Below are 24,014 nucleotides of genomic sequence, written 5' to 3' on the forward strand. Positions count from 1 at the left end.
AACTTTCACTTTTGTACGTCTAACAACGTTTGTTTTTCCGAACGCCGAACCAACGCTTGCACTGTAAATTTTGGGGGGTAAAAATTACCCTTAACGTTAGGGGTGAAATGAGTGCCACAGAATGCCCCGGTTTTGAAGGGTAATATTTTATGGGGGTAATATTTATTTAGGGGTAAAATTTACGGTGGTAATATTTAGTTAGGGGTAACTTCTATTAAGGGGTGAAATTTATCAAGGGGTAAAATTTATGGGGGTAAATTTTAAAGGGGTGAGTTTGATGGACATGCAAATGATGAAAATGGAGGCGTAGTATTGGAAGAAAATATCGATACCATAGAAAACACCAGATTGGCTGCATTATATATTCTCAAGATACAAGAAGAGTTCTCGATGCCGAAGACTACTGTTACAAGTATTATAGAAAACACAAAATCACTCATTCAAGACACATTAAAAACGGTGGAAACACAAGTAAAAAGGCGATTAGGTAATGAAAATATTTCGTGTCAAAATGAGCCTGGGCTGCAAGAGATTTTTGAAGAGAAAAACGCAATAGCCAATCCATTGAAAAACTTGGAAACTGAAGCACAACGACGACGTTTTTACAAAGACAATTTTGGATTAAAGGTATTACATTTTATTAACGAGAACGCAGAAACATATGGTAAAACTATGAAAAAGCTTTTCCTGGACGTCTTTGCTTTTTTTAAACAGGAACCACGTAGAATTATTCTGGGTCAAAAGAGAGTCTTCAAAAGAAGAAATGGTGTATTAGAGCAAATTCAAGTTAATGATGAGGCATATTATATACCACTTTTGGATAGTCTGCAACAGCTTCTAAATGACGACTTCATTTTAGCAGAGGTCAGGTGCATGGTCTTTGAAATTAAATAATAGTTAAGTCAAATATACATTATGGCAAATTGGAAAAGTTGCATTTACGATGATTTCACTTGAGATATCATTTTCACAATGATGTTTCTTAGAAGTTATTTCTTTCACCTCTAAATTTTAGGTCAAAAATCCTCACACGAGTTCAGAACAAACGTCTAACATTAAAGAGTATGGAATTGATGCAGTACTAAAACCATTCGTTACTGATTTAAAAAAGTTAGAAAAGGTATGCTCAGCTCACACAGCAGCATAATAAAGTAAACAACTTCACTTTTCCACTTTGGTTTCAGAACAGTGGCCATTCCTTCGACATTAAAGGTGTAGACGAGACCTTCTGTGGATCCATAGCATACACATCTGCTGACAATCTTGGAGCACAGTTGTTAGGAGGATTTAAAGAGAGTTGCAGTGCAAACAAGCCATGTCGATATTGTCTTGCAAGTGCTGAAGAAATGAAAACAAAGGTATAAAAAACATCTCTCATTGCAGCAGCTATCAACTTAATTCAAACTTGAATTAGTTAGTGGTTACTCTACATACAATAACGCAATTATTACTTTTAGTTTCATGAAAAAGACTTTGTTTTGAGAACAAAAGAAAACTATAACACCCATGCTGCTCAAGTTGTACAGTATGGCGAACACTTCAGTAAAGTGTATGGCATCAACCGTACATCAATCCTAAATCTAAGCAGCTACTACCATGTTGTTGGTGGCCTACCACCAGACATAATGCATGACATTTTAGAGGGGGTTCTGCAATACGAAACATAGGAATTATTAAAAAATTATATAAGAGAGGAACGTTATTTCACTCTGGATACATTGAATGAAAAAATTGCCGAATACGACTTTGGATATTACAATGACACCAACAAACCATCACCAATATCAGAAGCAAAGTTATCATCAAATGACAACAGTTTAAAACAACATGGTACGTTGTTCATTGGAAATGCACAATGACTTATAATAATTATTATCGTAATATGTTGATTTAGTTCCAACAGCTAGATAGCTGAGGTATGTGTTTTTATTCTAATTGATTGCAGCTGTTCAGATGTGGTGCTTGGCAATTCACTTACCATTCATAATTGGAAATATTGTTCCTCCAGAAAATGACCGATGGAAACTTTTTCTTAGTTTGCTACAAATCACATCTCTTTGCTTTTCACCTGTAATATCAAAAGATGAAGTGGCATATCTTCAAGTCCTAATCAATGACCACCACAATAAGTTCAAGGAGCTTTATCCCCACTGCAGCATAATTCCAAAAATGCATTTTATGGTCCACATTCCTAGTGCTATAATCAGGTATTGTAAGATCAAACAGTAATAGAGTATTCCCTTCAATAGATATCAAATAGCAAGGTACTATATTTAAAACTTGTAGAATGGGCCCTCTAGTTCGTGCTTGGTGCATGCGATTTGAAGCAAAACACCATTATTTTAAGAAGTTGAGCACTGTAATTGGTAACTACACAAACTTACCATTTACTTTGGCCATGCGACACCAACAATGGGTTTGCTATAAGTTGCAGTCTGGCAATCATGAATCAGGATTTCTCGAAAAAGGCATTGAAGTTGGACCAGGTACAGCAAATAATTTAAAGGATCTAAAGCAAGATATGAGCATGAATTACAAATGTAAATTTAAATTTTTAAATTTAAAGTTCCAACACTATGTGCAGGAGATCATGAGAACTATGACTTCTTAAGCAACCAGGATGTCTTCATACATCAAACTACTTCTATTGCCAGGTATACTTTAAAAATACTCACTGAAACTTGAGTGAAATACGCATGGCAAAGCTTTTATCAATAAGGTAATTTTTAAAAAATTCAGGTAAAATGCAGTTATTGCACATACTTTTTCATGTATCAAGAAGTAAAAAATGTAATTTTAAGAAAAATTTATACAAATAATGACTATTTGCAATTTTCATGATTAAACATTCCTTTTCCTAGTTTTTTTTTAGCTTTTGGCAGTTAGTTATTAATTCACTAATTCAATTAAGCAGATTTGCAGAATGAAAATACACATTGTTTTTCTCAATATTTTAGACCAAAATGGATTTCAGTTCATGGTACCAAATTCAAAGCTGGATGTGTTTTGTGAGTTAGTCATGACAAAGAAGAAATGCCATGTTTTGTGATATTGAAAGAGATTTTGGTGGGAGAAAGGAATTTGGAAAGAGCATGGTTCATTACTCAGAAACCTGGAACTGTCAAATTTCATGAGCATTTCAGTGCATATGAAATGGTTGACACAACTGAGCTACAGATAATTAAACAGCAAGAGCTACTATACCCATCGCCACTGCATTTGATTAATATTTCAGTTCATGGGCAAAACAAAATATTTGTGTGTCCAAAATATCAAATACCTGTTATTTAAGGAACAAAACTTTGCATTTTTACGTTAAATTAAAAGGCGAGCATAATATGAATTAAAACATAATCAGAAGCATAAACCTTCTCTAGTAGGAAAATATGTTTCCTATGAGTTGATCAAGAGCAACAATCGCAAAGAGAAACGTACTCAAAAGATAAATAGTCGGAACCCTAGACAGTTAAGATTCTATCTCCAGGTCATTTTGCCAAAATAACCTAAATGTAGCCTTTTTCATAGTACGCAAATATCTTAAATGGTTAGTAATACAAGAGGCTATTCAAAATACAACGAAGTTCAGAACTTCTGAGTAATGAGAGCATGTATTAAGTATTCGTTTACAACTCTTGCATAGTTACATTACGTGGTGTTATTTAATTATACTATAAATCAATATATATATATATATATATATATATATTTATTTAATATACTTACTTTCTTCAAGAAATCTTGGAGAAATAGACCATAAATGTTAATATTCCGACAAAGTGGTTTGGACTCTGTTGACGAAGAAGCATGTTTCTTCCACTCTTGCTTAATGTTTCTTCCACCCATGTTGATTTTAAAAAATGCGTTGCATTTGGCATTACACCAAACGCATGGGGTAATTTTTACACCCACATGTTGCATTTACACCCAAAGAGGGTCATTGTAAACATTACCATTATGTTGAGGGTAAAAGTTAAACCACGGATAGCAAACTACCCAAGATTTTAGAGTAAATATTACCCTTTAGTGAATTACCCATCTGAAGGTAGTAAATATTACCCTAAAAAAAGATAACTTTTACCCCCTAAAATTTACAGTGTGCAAGGTCTTATTTATATTATAATTATTTGGACATGATTTTTGGGCGTTTGCGTGACTTGCAACTACGCCATTCCGTTTATAGAGTACCGTCGTTACCTACATCCTACCACAATGCCACATTGGGTAGAAAAAGTGTTCCTAAGTATTTTGAATTTACGTGCAGGATTTCCACTGAAACCACAGTTTAATAACTATATACGTATTTTCCTATTTGTCTAGTAATATATGACTAACATTTTACAATTTATCATACGGTATATTGACACACTACACAACATAACATGACAATTTACAACATTACCATCTGGTAGTTTCAGTTCAGCTGTAGCAAAACCCATTTTCCTGCCAACTTTCAAAACATCAGCAGTGATCGTCACATGATCTTCAGTCTTTGCAGTTCCAATATACCTTTGAATAAAATAAATATTTCAGTTACAACAGGAGCAGTGTGCGAATTAACGGTGTGCAATGTGCAATTTGCACATCGTTTTAGCTAAAATGAAAACAATTGCACATCACTTTTTCAAATGATGTGCAAAAAACTTATTTATTGATTACCACCACATAAATTGAAAAAAGTTTTCAAGCTTAATCTTTACTGATATTTACTTTATAAACGAGTGCGCTACACGACATTAAAATCCATTTTTACACAATGTCATCAAATTCAAAGACGTTGTCACTTTGAGACTGGGAAGTCTGTCAAGAGTCGACATACATGGTGCTTATATGCTTGTGACAATAGGGGTGTAATACATTATTAATGTCAATTTTTGTATTTGCGTTGTTTTGTAAACTGTTAAGTACTGTTTTTAGCTATTGGTATCATAGCTATTTTGAGTATTTTCAGTAGAATCAGGAAACATTTTGATTTTGATTCCTGAAACATGTCAAAAAAACTTAAATAAGCCAAATTTGAAAAATAAACCAAAGGGAATTTTGATTTTAAATAAGCCTAACGCGAGAAAAGGACGCCAAATTTGCTCAACATATTATGCCAAACTGGCAACCTTGATCAGCCATACTTTTTGCTTTTATATTTTGCTTGCAACATGACATAAATATGATGCTTTTTATCGTAAGTAAACATCAAGGATGTTACTGTTAAAAATCAGAGAGCAAAAGTATATTCGATCGGTTATTCTCTTTTTACTTTTGCCTTTCTTGCCATCTTCGTCAAAAGGTTGTAGCTACCAGCAAAGTTAATACAGTAAAAAAATGGAAGGAAACATCAAATGCTGACTCGTTTGAGTACTAGGATGATGGCCAAGTGGTGGATTTATTGCGCTTTAAAGTTTGCAGAAAAAAAGAGAGAATAACATGCGCAAATATTTCTCTCATACATTTGTAACTGCATCAGCGGTTGTAACAAAAAACACTCGTAAATCAAATGAATTTGTTCACGTTTAAAAATATTAATTTAGCAATTAGCGCTGTATGATAATTAACGTAATATCGATTTGATTATGTCTATAAAGAAACACTTTTGTCAAAAAAAATTGCACATCGTTTTTTCTCAACTAATTCGCACACTGAACAGGAGTAAAACCTCTGACACATTTGAAAACTTTACAGACAACCAAATCAAATCTATATCTGCAAACACCAAAATCATTCACTCACTATTGGTATTGTCATCCAATTTTATGAGTTCAGAACTTACTAAGTTCAGTTAAATGCATGCACATACGCTAAGGCTCAGAGAAAAGTTTTACAGGGAAGTTTTTGACTGAGTAAATATAACAATGGCAATTAAGTAAACAAAAACATGAAGGCCTAAATGAAGACACTAGACTGGAGTATGTTAGGACCAGTTAGGACTCAAATTTCAACATCAAATCATCCAATGACTATTGATGAATCAATCAATTTGTGTGCAGCGTTGAATTGTAAAATTTCATTTTTGCACTAGAACAACAATAATTTAACTGGGCACATCACAGATCTCGTTGAAAACTCTTCACACTGCCTACTCGCCGGTGACCGTTTTGACTAAAAATTGACATTGAATAGGTGCAGAGATAATTGCTTTAACGACATAGCATGACTTACAGGATGTCAAATAAGATGAAAAAAAACTTTCAATACCTTCTTACGAACTCGATCAAACTTTTATGAGTCTCCAGAACTTCGTAAATTCTGCGAATTTTCTCCAGTGTTGACATTTTGTCGGCCGGTTATAAAAAACATAAACATGGCTGATTTTGGATGAAAATATCAGCGGAAAAGCGCAGGCCCTCAAAATTAAAAACATTTCTGCCCACCCGGATTTTCATCTAAAATTCATCTAAATAATATATCTATATACGATGATAGAAAATTTGAAAGCTTTTTTTCCTAACAAAAACTTTTTAAAATTTCATCGATGAAACGTGCTGCAAACTTGTGTAGTATACGAATGCCGAAGTAGTGCAAGAAAAGAAAATATTTCATGACACGGGTGAGCAAGGTAATATTGTTTCTTATTGCAAGAGTCGAGTTAAATTGTTGTTTGTCAATACTTGTAGTGTGATGGCATTTGGCATGTGTTTTGTTAATGTTTTTTACTACCTTATTATATTTTAATCAGTGTTTTCCAATAATTTTTATTGTTTATTTGAGACGGTAATCAACCAATTCTTTTCGAGCTATACATGTCTTGCAATCAAGAGGACTCACGTATAATTAATTAGGATTTGTTTATATTATTTTTCTGAAAATATGATGGATTAGTTATGAATAGAGTTGTGTTGAAATTGTACAAGATTTAAAAACACTGTGATAAAAGAAGTATGTTGTGTGGGTGTAGGCAGCCTGCAATTTTTTCATGTAATGTAAATATTTTGGTGTTCACTTACTGTAAAAACAATATATTTCTAAAGAATTGAGTAATGCTAATGTAAAAAGTTTACCTAGCATAAACAAATTTTCAGGTTGGCTATGCCACTTTTCTAAGTAGATTGATACACCAAACCGGTATGTGAGAACTGCTCTGTGCCAAAATTTGTTGCCATTAACAAATTTTTATTGAAGACAAGCTTATGATTTTGTGCATGAAAAGTTTAATCTAGCATTGCCTCATTTGATAACAATTTACACTTGGTATAGTCTTTGGTCTTCCAGGATTCACATCAAATGTTTTAGTTGCAATGAAGTCCAAGACAAACTAAAGGAGGGAGAAGAGCTGAGAGTGCATTGGAGAGCTTGTTAAAATTCTATGTTGAGTTTTGGTGTGGTAATATGTATTAGAGCACAATCGTTAAAATTTTGCAATACATCAATGCAAAGAACCTTTATATGTCTGACAAAAATGAAGTAGAAATAAATAAAATAAAAAATTTTGAATTTAAATAAAATCAATAACTACATTCAATTTAAATTGATAAAAATTTTTAAATTGTAAAGAGTCAAGATGGATCTGGGGAAAAAAGTAGTTACCCCCAACATTATTAGTCTCTTTGTACAAGTTATTATTTTGCCCAAACTTTATTTTAAAAACATTATGTATTCTAATTACTTATACTTTAATACACAATAATATTTATGAATCTTGCAAAATATCTTGACACTTACCGTTTAAATGTTTTATTCTTGTGCAGTAATACAATGTAATTACAGAGAAGCAAGAACTCTTTGATTTCAAAAGTTGTAATTTCAATAAAGAATAGTTTTGATTAATGTTGTTCTACTCTGCAGTTGTTCAGGCAATAATTTATGGTCATGCAATTGCTATATTACACAGCATGAATAGTAAATACAGGTGAAAGAAAATGCAAGGACGTTTTCATGTTTCGCAGTAGCTAATTACCGTTAGTTTAAACTGATTTTAAAAATTAATTCCAACAGTGAGCGAAGAAATACGCTAGTGATGTATTGTACTTGTCGTTTGTAAAACAAATAAAAGATTAAAAACGAAGAGTTTCAGTGAACCAGCTGTGGAGCGGATTCATCGACACTTTAAGTGACACAAAACTAGAGCTGCCCTGTCAAACATCATGTGTATATTTCCGTATATTCCCCCTCCACAAATCCTCTTCTATTTTCGGTTATTCCACGTCCATTCCCCTGTTATTTCCCAGTCTCTTCACTTCCTCGCTGTTTTCCCTTTCTCTAACCCTTCACCTATTCCCCTTTCCGTGTTTTAAAGATAGCCGTCGAAAAATTATACGAAAGTTTATTAAGCAGGTCCAAATTTGCACGATAGTATAAAACATGCTTCAAATGACAAATAATATTTCAGTGAATAAAGTCAATGAAAACGCTCTTGCAATTTCTTTCACCTGTCTATACTATCCAGTATCCATAATGTTTAATTTAGCAATCGCATGATCATAAAATATTGTATTTGCCTGAGGCTGAATTCTTAAGTTTAATCCCTAGAACACAGTCCGAATCGGCAGAAAGCGTCCACCAGTCCGCATTTTTCAGTCAATTTAAAACTCCATCCACACTACACTTTAGGCAGTCCGCGAGTCCGAGTCCGCATTTTATCCACACCCGTCAAAAAGTTTGTTTTCTATGGCCCCCAACACTTGGAACATTGAAAAGTCTTGATTTTGCAAATATCACGCTTACGTAATCTATAGGATTGAAGAAATGCTGTTAGCTAACTTAATGACGTGATAAAATGTGATTGGCTAACAAAATAAACAAGCAATGGCTCATCAATTTTGGTGAAATTTTGTTATCAAATACGAAATGTAAATCAACGTTTGAAAACCGGGTTTTTTCTTTTCTTTTTGCTCAAATACGTTAACAGCCTCAACTAGGTCTTTGTCAATACTTTTATTTTCCCATTAAGGGAGGTATTGCGATAAATTTTCGAATATATCCGCCATTTGTTTCTTTTTATAAACATGAATTTTCTATAAACATGTCAATTCTGTGCGTATGTCCTCTTAAAGATCATAGCTCTTGACCAATGAAATTGCTCAAATTTTTCTGGTTATTATAAAAAAAAACGCTAAAGCATATCTTTGCATAGAAAGCGTAATAGTTCTTGAGTTTTAGCACTGGTTGAATTTGTATTGAACAGTTAAATTGAATCCAACTTTAACTATAAACATAGTTTCACATGCAATAAAGAAATCAACAACTTCACATTAAATTAATAGAATATTGAAGAGCTTTTGCATCTAACAAATATTTTAAGTCCACAATTTTCCAGCAAAAAACTTTTGTAATCTATCTGCATTAAATTTTCATGCCTGGATCACATTGCAAAATACGTACTACCTAAGCAAAATTTCATGATTACAGTGCTTCAAAACAAAACTTTGTCCAACTATGGATAACACCGATTTAATGGCAGGCACAGTTTAAGTCAAAATAAATTATAGCAGCTCAATTGTAAATTCAAAATACTTTTTAGTTTTAGAATAAGATTATTAGAGATGAATTTCTAAAGAATATATTTTTACCAATTAAGTTGCCTCTACGGTTTCGATATGTAAGTATAACCAAAAATGAGCTGCAGTGATTTATTTTGACTTATTTTATACCTGCCTAAGCATTGATTCAGATCTGGATGTATGTGTAGAAACAGGTTTTCCCGGCCAAGAATATGCAACCAAAATGTAGAGTATTTTCTTTATCGCTGGTAAATTATAAGCAATGAAAACAAATATCTTGGTGCTATTGGTGAAAACTGCCAGAATATACGTTCCCATACGTAAAAACGCCTAGCAGTAGGTCACAATTAGTTTCAAAGTACGAACTAGTCAACCGCGTTGTCCAAACTCTCCCAATAGAGGGCTCTGGATCTAGACCCCTCTTCCCCTTTAGGTAATTTAATAGAACTCAATGCGCGGGCGCCGGGTGACCTCCATATATGGTCAAGTGGTGACGCACGTTTATGCAAATTAGCAACCGAAGACAAGCATCATGTAACAGATTTGACAATATGTTTTGACGTCATATGCATGATAGATTTTTTCTGGCAACAAGCTTAAAGACTAGTGTGACAGTGCTCCACAGAATTGAAAAATTTTGCTGGACAAGCCATGAAATTTGACCTTGATAGTCCGTATGGGTCTTATGTATGTCACACAAAAAAAACAGTGTTGAAACACATATCAATTTCACGTGTAATAACACACATTATTATGTGGCAAGCGTCACTTCCGGCAAATTGGCACGCTTTGATTAGCTCAGAAACATTTTTGCCGGTCCATTATTTTCCGTAATGGACCACGGTTCAAAACGCGTAATTTTTTAAAGTATAATGTAAACAAACTTCGTAAAGCAAACAGCAAAACGCGAAACAAAACAAAACAAAAAAAAAACATTTACGAATGTTAGTCAAAGGAAAAACACTTGGGAAAACAGTTCAACTATTCAGACGATACAATTTGAAACGATTTATTTTTTACTGACGTAAGACTTACTCTGTCTTTTTGTACTAACATCGCCCTACGGGCTCGGTCTGTAAAAAATGATATCGGTCCCTTATTTCTCCGTAAAGAGCTCGCCGTCGGTTATTAAGGGCTAAATAAAATATATCTAAAATACATGATTCTTAAAAACAATGACTGCTCTTTGTGGAACAACAGCTTGTAATTGTAGAAGTTAGGTTTGCTAATATTCTATTCCTTCCTTTTTCTTAAATGAGAAATACAACCCCCTCCAAACAACCTGTCTCCTCCGCCGTCTTTATATCACAACAATGGGATACCGAACTTGTTAATTGAGGGGGGGGATGTCAGTGGCGGATTTAGAGTACCTCAAAATTAATTACTGCAGCGCAATTTGGAATGTATTTACATATCTAAGCACCTAAGAGACAAGTAAAATTATATACTCTTTAGAAAGTGAAAACCAACAGCATTTTTATGAAAGTACTTTGAATTTAAAATTGAGCAGCTATAATTTATTTTGAGGTACACTAGATCTGCCACTGGGGGATGTATTCATATATGCAAGTATCAATCCATGGAAAACAATTTATTTCAAAGAAACTTAGTATGGCAAAACATACATATATAAATATGTGCCCACCTCTCCCAATTATGGAGTTTGCTAAGCCACTTTATTGGGAGTATTTCTCAAGGTTTATGGGATTGGACTATACACAACTGAGCAAATCACTAACAACACTTTCTTGTTGAGGTACATTGTCCATGCAAGCTTAAACATGATTATAAAATGCTCAGAACAATCATCCTAAGTGCTTTGTATGGTTACCCCTAGCAACAGGTTTTCCATCTGGTAATTTCAGTTCGGCTGTAGTAAAAGCCAAGGTCCTGCCAACTTTCAAAGCCTCAGCAGTGATGGTCACCAGATCTCCAGTCTTAGCTGCTCCCAAGTACCTTTGAATATAACAAATATTTAGATAAAACAGGTGTTAAATTTCTAACTGATAAAGATGTGGAGGATTACCAGTTTTATAACAAAATGTGATTTTCTTTCAATGGAGCAAAAATCACAATGTAAAAAAGGTAACAGAAATAAAAAAGAAATCTTATACACCACAGAAAGTAGCCAACAAAATCTTAATTCAAGTTGAATAACTCACAGCCAAAATCATTGTCAATCCATCCCTGTTCCATAATATCCTGAAAATACATTCACACTAATACTCTTGATATAGACAACAAGTTATCCATTTCTTTTAACATGCACTATCATAATAGCTCAGATAGAAATAGGTTTCACAGAGATGTTATTGACTGGTTAACTAAAACATAGGCAAATACCCAGGGGCGGATCCAGGCTGGTGCAACTGATGCGAGTGCATCAGTCATAAAATTGAATAGTTAATCTTTCACAACATATTATAACTTACAATCAATACGAGGAAAACGCAAGAAATATATCAGATTGGAACGTTTATAGTTTCTAAATGCTTTAAATACCTTAAAACTGACAATATATTGACAACAAATGTACATTGATGATTGAGAAATATTGTTAAAAACCTTCGTAGATTGTTTACATGTGAGTATCATTTTGATTACAGCCGCATTATTAAAAAATGCGTCGCTAAATATGGCGATTTTATGTGTCGAAATTTTTAGCGAAAATTTGTTTCATCACCCAGCTACACTGAGCTGAATTTGTATTTTTACGTCACGGTGGCTAGATTGTAATCACTACGTCACGGTGGGGAAAAAGTGCACCAGTTGGTGCAACAGTCCCGAGTCTCTTTGGCCGAGTGAACCACCTAAACGTCACGGATTTCATTGTTTTTTAGCCTACGTCACGGTGGGAAATCGCTGCTGACTGTTGCACTTAAGCCCACGAACACCAAAATTTCATTCTGACTGGTGCACTTGAGCCAGCGCTATAAATCTTCAAACCTTCAAAATTATAATTACATGACTATGGCATTTGGCTTATTTATATCTTGAAGTCATCATGGCTGAAAGTAGGCATATATACGATTTTGGCTCATTGATTCAAGACAGTAAAACCAGCGAGATTTCTTCTGTAAGAAAGGATTATGAAGCAATAGTCTCTGCTGCCATTCCGACTAAAACAGACCTGTTTCGAAAAGGAAAGCTGGCGAGAGATCTTAACGCAGAGTTGATTATCCCTAACCATATGGGAGATAATTGGCGGGCTTTAATTAAAGTAAGTAGCTTGAAGTGCTCACTGCTTACTATGCTTGACATTGTAATGCATAGCTATAGGTCTATACTTGTATTTATGCAATGCTTATGGCTTACTCTCTTTAATGTTAGGAATATGATGGGAAGGGGCACATTGGGTGTTTATTCCCTGTTGAATTTATTTAAATTTCAAAGCATCCTGACCTGCATTAACCTATTAAATCGAAATTTACTGTATTCTATTTTACAATGTCAATTTTCAAACTCCATGTCCAATATTGTTGGCTCAATGAAATTTAGCCAGTAGTATAATGCAATGCTTTGGATTTATGCCATAACTAGTGTGCACATAATTATGCATGTTGTTGTGCCAAGTTTATAAAGTGTCATGTAACATAAGATCACAAAACATTTTATTCACAACTATATGTTTGAATTTGGGTAATCCTGCATATTTATACTGGAGATTTCTTCCGAACAAAGTCACTGGTAGAAGTCTCTACATACTTCCTGGAGAAATCTCCACTCTAATTCTGCTCACATGGATATTGTGATTTCAAAGTTACTAAATATACATAAAAATATAAGAGCTAATTATTTAATATTACATTACTTCAGGATATTTCATAGATATTTAAATATTCCATGTAATATGTTGTAATATGTGCTCAATGTGACAGACAGAGAGGGCACATTTTTCAAACATTTTGCTTGTTTATAAATACTAACTTTCTGAGCTGTGCAATGTGTTGAATGTAAGAGCTATGCTGGACCAACCATGTTATTCATTAGAGTTTTTCATTTTCAAATTGCAAGCCTAATATTGTCAATTCCCTGAAATTTAGCAAAGCAAACTGTAATTACATATTATTTCAGCCACAACAACTCCTTATTATTTCTTCCACACCTAGCTTGATAATGACTTTCATATGAAGTTGAAATATTGCTTTGAATCTTCTCTGTTTCTGTTATAACTGGAATCTTGAGTTTACAAGATGATGTTTTTTTGAGTGTATGCTCTCATTTACAATCATGCACAGTGTGCCAAATTTCTAAATTTACCATAAAACATTATGATCACAAAAGGGTGGGTACACAGCAAAGCATTTCATTTACATAGATTTGATGTTACTGTATTGTCTTTACATGATTATTATTATCTCAAAATTACCCACTATACATAAAGATGCTAGAGCAACAGTTCTACATTGTAATTCTTTAACATATTTCATTGTATATTACATCCCCATATTTTATTTTTGCATATGTGCATATGTGTATCCTGATCCTTATGTATAGAAGTCTTCACCATTGCTATTTGATTAAAGCTAGGAGGGCACATAGTATTAGCTATTAGGTACGTACTTATACTCCCCTTGAAAGCTGGTCTCATGAATTTGGTTGGGAAAGTATAGCACTGGCATTACCATGCTTAGATTCAATTATCTAAGAAAATATTTATGGTTTGTTAAAGATAACCCAAAAAATTACACTTTAAGGCTTGATGAATGTTCCCCTAAAAGGCTTTTCTTTATCAACATAGAGTCAATAGTGATTTTATTCAATAGACTTTCTAATTTTTATTGCTTGTGTAGAACTAGAGGTGATGGTAACTGCGTGAATATTTTTTTTTCTATATCTACGTATCTTTTTCTGCTGTTGGAGGAGTGATATTATCAATGAAAGAAGAAGAATAACATTTATCATTACTTGTTGCCTGCCTTTGGTACGATGATTACATCGTGACCATTTCTTTGCTATATCTACGTATCTTTTCCGGTGCTGTTGGACGAGTGATATCAAGTGTGATTAATGGTAAAAAACTTGTGCTTCATTTGTGAGATATAAAAGGTTTCTTTGCGTTTCATGACAAAAAATATGCCAAGCTTCTATCTTTTCAAAATCACTCGTGGATTGGAATGATACCTTCCTGATTGTAAGTTTTGGCGAAGGTATGAAACTTGATAAATCTGATAGTAGTAATGAAAATGTTTAAAGGTTAGTGGAAGTTTAGATTTTATATCATTAAAATTTGCGAAAAGTTTACAAACTAAAGCCAATTTTTTTTAAATTCTGTTGTCAAAACGCAGGAAATCGCATTTCCGACGGTCTAAAATATAAAATTTTCCAAGGGGGAATCCTCCCAGACCCCCTACAGAGCTAGCGCCTTTGGCGCTCGCAGTGGTGCACCAGTCACGAAAATTGCTGGATCCGCCCCTGCAAATACCAATTTCAAAACTGCCAAAAAAAGCTTCAAAATGACCATGTTTTTTGCATAAATAGCCAAATTATTAGTGGGCAGGAATTTGCTGTGTAATTTGCAAATGAATCACAAGAAACAAACCAAAATTTACAAAAACACTTCACACAAAAACTTTTAGGAATGACAATACATTATATGTGTATTAAACTAAGTATAAGATATCTGATCATAATACTAGTCACATGATCTGGTAAGCACTTCTTATTGTATTGCACTATCTTATTGTTATTTAATCTCTTATTATGTTCTGCTCGATACCACATGGTTTTGGACAACACTTATTATGTAGCTTGTATTAATAAATATATCTTGTTTTGTTCCTGCACATTTGAATAATAAATGAACAAAAATTTGGTTGGTTGACTTGGAGTAGCATACACAAATTAAACCATTATTTTCATTGCTACACTGAAAGCAGTCAAGCTCTACAACTCACGTAACATTCAAGTCAACACTGACTCCAGGGCGACCATTTTCTCCACTAAGTAAAGCCAATGTTGTCATGCTGTCAATTAATGTTGCTGTAAATCCACCATGCAAAGTACCACCAGCATTTTGATGCTCTTCTTCTACAGTTAATTCTGCAACAACTTTACCTGGATCGGCTGCAACAATTTGAACCTAAAACATAAAGTATCAATGTAAGTAAAGTTGGTTTGTATAGAGACATATAAAGGCTCATATTCCAAAATCTAATCACTCCTGATGAAGACATAGAACTAGAGTATACAAGAGCTGAAGTTTTAACATCAGATCACTCCTGATGTAGACACTAGACTAAAGTATATGATATGGACAAGTGTTTAAACACAACTATTAATCAAAGTAAGCGTGGAGGTTTATAGCAAACTTCTGCAATTTGGCTTCAGTCCAGGTTGGTAAACTTTAAAACCGTACACGTGGTTTTTCACAAGACCTTCTTATTCTTTTGTCAGTGTGTGCACAGTTAAATTTTTACTTATTAATGTGATGTATGAAATGCCTTACAACAAAGTGAGTCACCTGGCCAGAGACACACAAACGCTGCAGATACTGATTAGAAACGAAAGTATCATAAAAACTACAATTTTCTTGCTAACAAAATTCGAAAACGTGCAAGTTACAAACTTGCTTCGACATTGCGATAATGGCAGGACTAAGAAAATCGCCATTTGATATCAATATAGATAACATAACACGTTAATTTAAACAAGTTTTAAGTAAGATGAAAAAACTTTTAATACCTTCTTTAGAACTTGATCAAATACTCTTTTTGTCGACAGAATTTCAAACATTTCTCGAACTTTCAGCAAGGTTGCCATTTTGGCGAATTTGCAGGCGAAGACACCTGCAAATTAGGAGTGGATGGCAAAGTGGCAAGCATTTTGTTTTACATTTACTTCAAAATACATGGCGGACCGTTCGAAACGACAAAAAAAGTTCACTTTTATAATGCCACAGAAAATATTTTCAACCATCCTAAACCAGTTGTCGCCATAATATTCATAGTAAAACGGACACCATACCTGTTCCTTTAAATGCGTCTTTAACAGCCAGTTCAAGGCGATGGCAATGAATAGTAAGCAGCCATGGTGAGTCTTTGCGAAGTTTGGCTGCAAGTCCGTTTATGCTACCCAAATTTACCGAAGCTCCATCCACGTTTAGCGCTGCCAGTTGTCTTGGGAAATTGTTCATGTGAAACCGGGAAAAGCAATCCTGTATCATCTTCTTAAGGCCATCTGCACTTGTTGATGTAGGTGATTCAATTGCCAAAAACCTTATTTGAGGGATACCTGTCCATTGAAAAAATAGAAATAACGCATCTAAAGACAAGAATCGAAATAATTCAGTTCAGTGTATTGCATTTACCTTCACTGCTTATAAAAAGGAGATACAAAACTTCCTATTCAGAAACGCCTTTGTCAGTGCTGCCGTCGGTCAACAAAGAAAAATAGCGTGTTTTCTTCAATTCAGACATCAGCTTCTGCTTGAGTTTGTCAGCAATTGAATCAGTGATGTTTACCATAGCACGCTCGTTTCGGAATTTGGAACTGCGAATCATTCCGTTCATTTCGTTTAACGTAATGATGCCCTCACTATCGCTATAGGGTCTTTCTGAAGTGGCTAAGTAGTAGGCAGTGTTGAAACGAGTAATCATTACTTTCCTGTCAATCTCTGCTATTTTCATCAAACCTCTTCCAATTGGAGATCGTTCAACAACTTGTGCGCCAAAAGTTTCGCCCAAAGACTTCTGATCAAAAAGACGTTTTGCATGTTGATGTGCTTTACCTTGGACATGTTTTTTCAAGCTATCTAATTTGACAGATGTTGTCCCATCTATCCATGCTTGCGAAAAACCAGCTATTGAAGAAATTGTTGAGGAGAAATCCACACAGACAGAACATTTTAACGCTTCTACTTTTTTCTTATCTGTACTAAGACTTTTGATCAATTTAACGTTTAAATCTCGCTCCCAATTTTCTACAGTCTTTTGCTTCGCCATCGTTAACGTAATGCAGTGTGTATTAGTTTGTGACTTTGTCACTTCGCGTTTTCAGATAATATTGAAAATGTTACGTTTCATATTACAATTGATAGCGACGTTTTTTAAAAAGTTGCGACCATTTTAGGATAAATTCCTGTTAGTCACATTCCTGAGGCATGATGTAATAGCAACGCTTTGAAATTATGCAAATAGTGCAAGAAATTTGATCATTTGATATTTCTTTTGACGTTTTTAAAACTTAGGGAGTGGTCGTAAAGCATAATAAAAACACATCCATCGCAGCAATATAAAAAGAGTGCTTTCAGTAAGCAAATTTACATTAAATAACAAGAAATGCGAAATGAGCTTCGCAATTTTACGAAATTTGCTTCGCAATATTTCGCCAAAATCAAAATCACTTCGCAATTTGCGATTTGCGAAGCGCTAATTCGGACCTTGCAGTAAGCATGACACATGAACCAATTTTAACATTCATGTAATTATATAATTAAAGACATGTTGGTTACATTCTGTTTGTATTTGCAAATACAATGCTACTAGTGATTGCTGTATAGCACACCTTGCATATACTTACAGAAGATAATAGTCTAGTGAAATGCCTAAGAAACATTCATGGCATTAAGCTGTCCTTAACTGCAATTTTTCACTTTGATAATTTTCTTAATCTTTGACAGAAAAAAATTTTGAGTTTTTTTCTCAAAAAGTGAATTTGCTGGCTCTGATGTGGAGATGGGTAAAGGGTTACAATAAACTTGCATGGTTTGAAGTCTGAGCTTTTCTATATTTATGAACTGACACTTGTAGTACCAAATTTCTAACTTAACTTATTACATAGAGGTTTGAATGGGGGTCTCTAGGGGGGTCTATGCCTTACAACTTGGTAGAAATTTTTAAAGACTATATCTGTTTTTGAATAGCATTATTGTAAAATAAATTTTACGTTCCTAGACATGCTAATGAGCCATATATTTGGCATGATAATGAGCCTAAATATTTGGCAAAACATTCAAGCATTGTTCACTTCATTTTTTTTTTTTGAAAAAAACGTAAGCAAAATGTGTTGTTTTTACCGAAAAACGATGCCCACAAAATACATCTTGTATTGCTCTAAAACGCTGAAAATGGCATTTTAGAGGTTCTGAAATTCAAAATTTCTCAGGGGAGAATGCCTTAGACCCCCCGGCGCGGAGTGCCTCCGACGTTTTATGACTGATGTTTGAAAAATCCTAGATCCGCCCCTGGCTGATGCCCTCTATAGAATTATTTTTATTTGCTGATTATTATGCAAAACATCCATGTTTTTCAAATCTTTTTGAAACTCAGCATAACAAACACTTTGATTCTATCTCAAGCAAGGTGGCCATGTCAGTCTCTTCTGAAGCTATTGATAGTGCTGGAAGTGGTTGTTCTGTTGTTAAACTGGTAAGGGCAGAAGCTGTGTTAAATGCAAAAGATATGTCATGGACTGTGTTTGTTTGTTTGTTGGCACTCTCTTCAGTTACATCCTGTATCATTTTTTCTTATTATCCTGACATATACTCTAGTGCTTATAAAGGGAATTTATTATTTGACCAAAGAATCCAACCTCGAATTCTATCTTTTGCTTGTGCTTCCACTAGTAATTATTTGCGAGTTTTGTTTTGCTTTGAAGGTTTAGCTCCTCAAGCGACTGCATTCAAACACAATCATTATGTGCCTTTGATACTTGGTGCGAAGGGAACTAAAAGAAAGGGAAGTAGTCACTTGTCACAAGCTAAAAAGCCCAGTATACAAACAAAGTTGATGTTTACACCTTCTGGTCCTACTGAGACAACCACGACAACTAAGGCTCATACATATGGTATATCTCACAGATAAATTTCCCAGGTTTTGAGAACATAAAAGTATTGTTAAAGATCTTAAGTACTATTCCAGTCACTTCTTGTGAGTGTGAGAGATCGTTCTCTGCTTTGGGAAGATTAAAAATCTATACAAGAAGTACTACTGACAGGTTAAATGGTCTTGCTTTATTGTATATTCATCAGGACATTAATCCAGATATAGAAAAGATTATAGATCTTTTTGCAAAAGACAAAAGAAGAATTGAACTAACTTTCTAGTAAGGAGTGAAAGTTTTTGATGCCTTTTCAAACTCTTGACTTGTAAAGATGACTGCTGCTAACCTCAGTCAATAAAAACACAAACAATCGTTCTCAGGACTTTACTTACCTGGACGATTGACATCTACAAACATTTTTTGTTGGCAACTTCATTTGATAAATTGACATAAAATCGTTTGCATAGTAATCAGCATATAGGTATGACTACTAGACCATTATAAAATGAAATTCCATATAAAAGTTAAGGAAGCGTAAGCAATTTTTTTAGGCTAAGTTTGTAATGAACCAGGCCATCCATGTCAGAAGCCCTCAAAGCATATTTTTCTGCGAGTTTCCTAGGCATGCTGATGAGCTCTGATATTGAGCGAAACGGTCAAAAATCAATGATATATGAGCAAGAATTTTAGCTTTCCAGTTGTAAATATTTTAAAAAATCAAATGTAAAAACGCAGGAAATAGCGTTTTCTGCAATCCAATTTTAAAATTTTACCGGGGGGACATGCTCCTGGACCCCCTAGAAAAGTTGCGCTAACGGTGCGACATTGTGCCTAAGTTTATATACGAAGCCCGATCCGCCCCTGATTCAATTGGTTGAGTTTTAGGTATTTAAGCAGGGGCGGATCTAGCTATACTAAACACCTGCAGCAAAATTTTGTTTTACAAAAAATTTTCATTGTTACTTCAGAATTTCATTTTGCTTTTAATAATCAGCAATAAGTAACGTAGGTCTATTATTCCAGAAATTTGCATTTTGAGTAAATACACGTCAACATTTTACTAAACATATCTTTGTAAATTAAGTATTTTCAGTAAAACTTAACTACCTTATTGTTTGGAAAAGCTTTACATGTTTTGTCATCTAAGCAAGAAGACTAACAGAGACACTGACATATAATATTCAAATTTCATTGACAGTCACATTAATAAGAAAGGGAAGTGGAATACAATTAGAAAGACAGTTCTTGTATTTTTTACCAAAAAACAACAGTTTTCTACTAATTAAATTTTAAAAAAGAATGTTCCATTAGGGTATTGAACAGACATAAAATTTAAATTTAAAATTCTAACAGTAGCATTTGCAATGAATTTTAGGACAAAAACATATGGGATTGCAAACAGAGTATTTATAAAGATAAATGTATCAATCTGCTAACTACATTTGCTTTACATTTTCACAAAATATCTTTTATTGTTGACAAAATATCTTTTATTGTTTCGTTTAATTTTTAAATTCTACTACGTCATTAGCTATGGTAGTGTCAGAGTTGTACGAGATTTTAAAGCAAGCAATGGAGTTAGGATGTATAATGTCTACTAACAAAGTGGTTTGCCTGCAAAATGGTTAACCACAGAAAAATAGAAGGTAGAAAATTTTACATAGCTACATTGATTATATTTAAAATTTAAATTTTTCCACAAAAGATAGCGATTTTAGCTAGCTCCGTTCTGCCTTAAAATTGTGGAACTTTTATAAAAAGGTTTCTTAATAGGTTTATTGTAAAATGTTTGAAAAATGGTTGCATTCGAACAGCCAATCGATTCAACGATTTTCGTTATATCCTCTACTTGTGTTGCAGCAAATGAAGCGGGTGCAACTCGAGTGCTGTGACTTCCAAACTCTTTGGTGTCAATACCTAAAGCGTTTAATAATGTTTTACACCAAAGTAAGATAGTATTCCGGAAAACCGCTTGATGCGGTTTTATAAAGCTTATTAAAAGTTTTTTTTGCATATAGAACTGCGCAAATCGTTAGTTTGATCAATGTATTCCTTTAACTGCCGTACAATACAGAGTTCTGGTTCATGAGGGTAGGCTTCATATGTAATTGGAGTAATGTGATGACTAAGTCTAGTTGTTTTGATCTTTCTTCAGATTGAAAATACACATTTCGATTCAGATAGGTCCATGTCGGTTAAGTTGAGCTAGTGAATAGTTTGCACACGTTTTCACTTAGTATTAGAAGAAGGAACGTTAATCGGATAGTAAGATCTTTTAATGTTAAATCATGTATAGGGTTTTTTCCCTTAAATAATTAAACACAATATTAACATCCCAAATAGAATTATATACAATTCTTATAGCGAGGGAATGTAGGTTTTAATTCAAATATACCCTTCATGGATCTTTTCACTAAAGGATGTTGCCTAAATGGAATAGTATGATTGTTGGTCTGGCATATGGTGGATATTGCACTGCGTGCAGAATTTATAGCAGAGTAAGATAACCCTCAATGAAAAAGATAAGCTAAAATTTGAATGATTATGGTAATAGAGGGATTAATTTTGTAACATTTTGTAGCAACACAAAATTGACTCTATTCGTTTATATAAGTTTGGTATTGGGATTTTGTTCCCTTTCTCCAAGAGGCCATGATTATCTCTGCTGAACTTGGAGAGACACCTATTGACGTAAGTTGTTACCTGACTCAAGACATATTTTCAATTTTAGCTTTTTTACTAGTGGATGCTCTTCTGTTGGTGCAGCTGGTAGTTTGAGCCGGTTTTGCGACGGTGGACAAACATGAGGAGGTTGTAAGAGTGTTGGTTCGATTAGAGGATACCAAGGCTGTGTTGGCCAATTTGGTATCACCAAAATGTCTGTGGCTTTTTCCTGTAGAATTTTTTGAACAGTTTGTAAGATGCAGCTGAAAGAAGGAAAACAATAAAACTTTCAGTTGTTCCATGGGATGGAGAACGCATTAATATATGCTTATGCTGTTCGCCTTGTCCGGCGTCGTCTATTATCAATAATTCATTGTTTTCAATAGACGCATGTGGTCGCTTTTTGGCGTCATTATGCTCTTCAAATATACCTTTTAGATATTTATTACTTTCTGACATGTTAGCCTCCATAGCCAAAAACAATGAGTATAAACGTGAGTCACCGCTAATGGAAGCACTATCGGGCCGTTGCGGCGCTCTGATTTCATAAAATTCGGACACGGCGTGCTGGTCATCGGTTAATGATTCGGATGACATACTTTAATTGTTTCTATATAAATGGAACAAGAGTTATGAACAATAACGTTGGGAAGACGATAAACTTATCTGTAATTAGAGATTATATCCTTTTAAGAAGATCCTGTGAAAAATTGTACTATGGATGGGAAGGATTATAAAGAATAAATATCCTTCCTAAATTTTTCCGTAGCTTCGCTTGCGACAAGACGTACAAAACTGGCTAACTTGCGCATGCGTATGCTCTCTCTCGCACAACTCTGACACGACCATAGCTGATGACGTAGTAGAATTTTCTTGATATGTCAATGTCATGTTTAATGCTTCAGTAGTTTATTGACTATGAAAATGGTAGCTTGGTCAACTTATGAGATTAACAATAAATGACTATGCTTTGGTTGTTTGAGTAAGTCAACATCACATCTCCAAATGATATCAATTTTAAAATACAATTATTGTCTAGCAATCTCAAACTGCAAAATAGTCTATGGATATAAAGTCAAAATATCCCAGTCCGCTTTAGCAAAGCAGCTTTGTTGTTGTTCTGACGAGCTTTTTATTCTTGAACGAGTTTCCCCACCACTAGTTGCCGATTATATAGCAATGTAAATGTTAAATATATGTTTGGAAGCGCCTGATCATGCCTTGCCGATGTTGTATTTGTGCTGTATTCTGCTGTATTCGATGCCCTTGTAACTTTGACGACTTCGCTAAGCTGGGGAAAAACAATCAAACCAATGAACTTCTTTGTTAGATTCAAACTAACCAATAATAGCTCTCGTTTGAAAGCCGATTTAGGGTTGCTAGACCTGGAAACGCAGCAAAAACACCTAAAAATTAGCAGGAAACGCAGCAAAATGGCCGAAACGCAGCAAAAATGGTAAAAACCGCTGACATTCACGTTTAGACTGATTTATATTCAATATTCATTGTAAAATCTATAATCAGAGTTTACAACTGGTATAAAACAACGTTACTTTTATAATGAATATGAAATTTCTATTAGTTAACCATGGCTAAATGTTATTTTAACGATAGATGAAATATACGTAAATTTTGGAAATTTTACGTGCAGCGCTTGCCCGTTTTGCTATACCCTAAATCCCCCACTGATTTAAGCATCACAAACCAGTGGCGGATCTAGGGTTAGTCAAAATAGATTACTGCCGCACATTTTGGAATATTTTGGAATATTTACATTTCTAAGCCCCTTAGAGAAAAGTCCATTGGTGAAATTATATTCTTTAGAAATTCAAAACCAATAGTGCTTTTCTGAAAGCACTTTGAATTTAAAATTAAGCAGCTTTTATTTTCCTCACTTGCTTATCGCAAAGCAATAAGCCAAGAAGCTAAAGCCATTGTAAAAACACAATGTTTGAGCGCCAAAAGTTGATTCAACGATCAATTTGCTCTGTTTACAATAACTTAACTTTCCCGCCTTCGAATAATTGTAATATGATTGGCTCTTAGATCACTTCTTTGTTTGACTAACCAATCAGGAGAACAGTTTTCAAAAATAAATTACACTGTATTTCTGTTTTTTTTGCACTGTGTTTCACATATTTGCACTGGTATTTACGATAA

General features: G+C 34.1%; 2 protein-coding genes and 2 long non-coding RNA genes across 4 annotated transcripts; 2 read left to right on the plus strand and 2 right to left on the minus strand.

The window, feature by feature from the left end:
* Positions 1–279: 279 nt before the first annotated feature.
* LOC124450387 lies at positions 280–894 on the plus strand. The gene is made up of 2 exons (XM_047001046.1): positions 280–627; positions 715–894. Exons 1-2 carry the CDS (start codon positions 391–393, stop codon positions 892–894), a joined length of 417 nt encoding a protein of 138 aa, XP_046857002.1. The 5' UTR covers positions 280–390.
* On the minus strand, positions 600–4,014 carry LOC124450389. The gene is made up of 4 exons (XR_006949956.1): positions 3,724–4,014; positions 2,385–2,509; positions 1,979–2,068; positions 600–1,338 (listed from the first exon to the last, which is right to left on the minus strand). It is a non-coding gene; the product is annotated as an uncharacterized LOC124450389 (long non-coding RNA).
* Positions 4,015–11,000: 6,986 nt separating this feature from the next.
* Positions 11,001–16,199, minus strand: LOC124450388 (acyl-coenzyme A thioesterase 13-like). Its single transcript, XM_047001047.1, has 3 exons — positions 16,113–16,199; positions 15,326–15,510; positions 11,001–11,384 (listed from the first exon to the last, which is right to left on the minus strand). Exons 1-3 carry the CDS (start codon positions 16,188–16,190, stop codon positions 11,234–11,236), a joined length of 414 nt encoding a protein of 137 aa, XP_046857003.1. The 5' UTR covers positions 16,191–16,199; the 3' UTR covers positions 11,001–11,233.
* On the plus strand, positions 14,343–15,244 carry LOC124450390. The gene is made up of 2 exons (XR_006949957.1): positions 14,343–14,624; positions 14,717–15,244. It is a non-coding gene; the product is annotated as an uncharacterized LOC124450390 (long non-coding RNA).
* Positions 16,200–24,014: the final 7,815 nt, after the last annotated feature.

This window comes from Xenia sp. Carnegie-2017, unplaced genomic scaffold (assembly GCF_021976095.1).
Source record: "Xenia sp. Carnegie-2017 unplaced genomic scaffold, XeniaSp_v1 HiC_scaffold_24, whole genome shotgun sequence".
NCBI lineage: Eukaryota > Metazoa > Cnidaria > Anthozoa > Malacalcyonacea > Xeniidae > Xenia > Xenia sp. Carnegie-2017.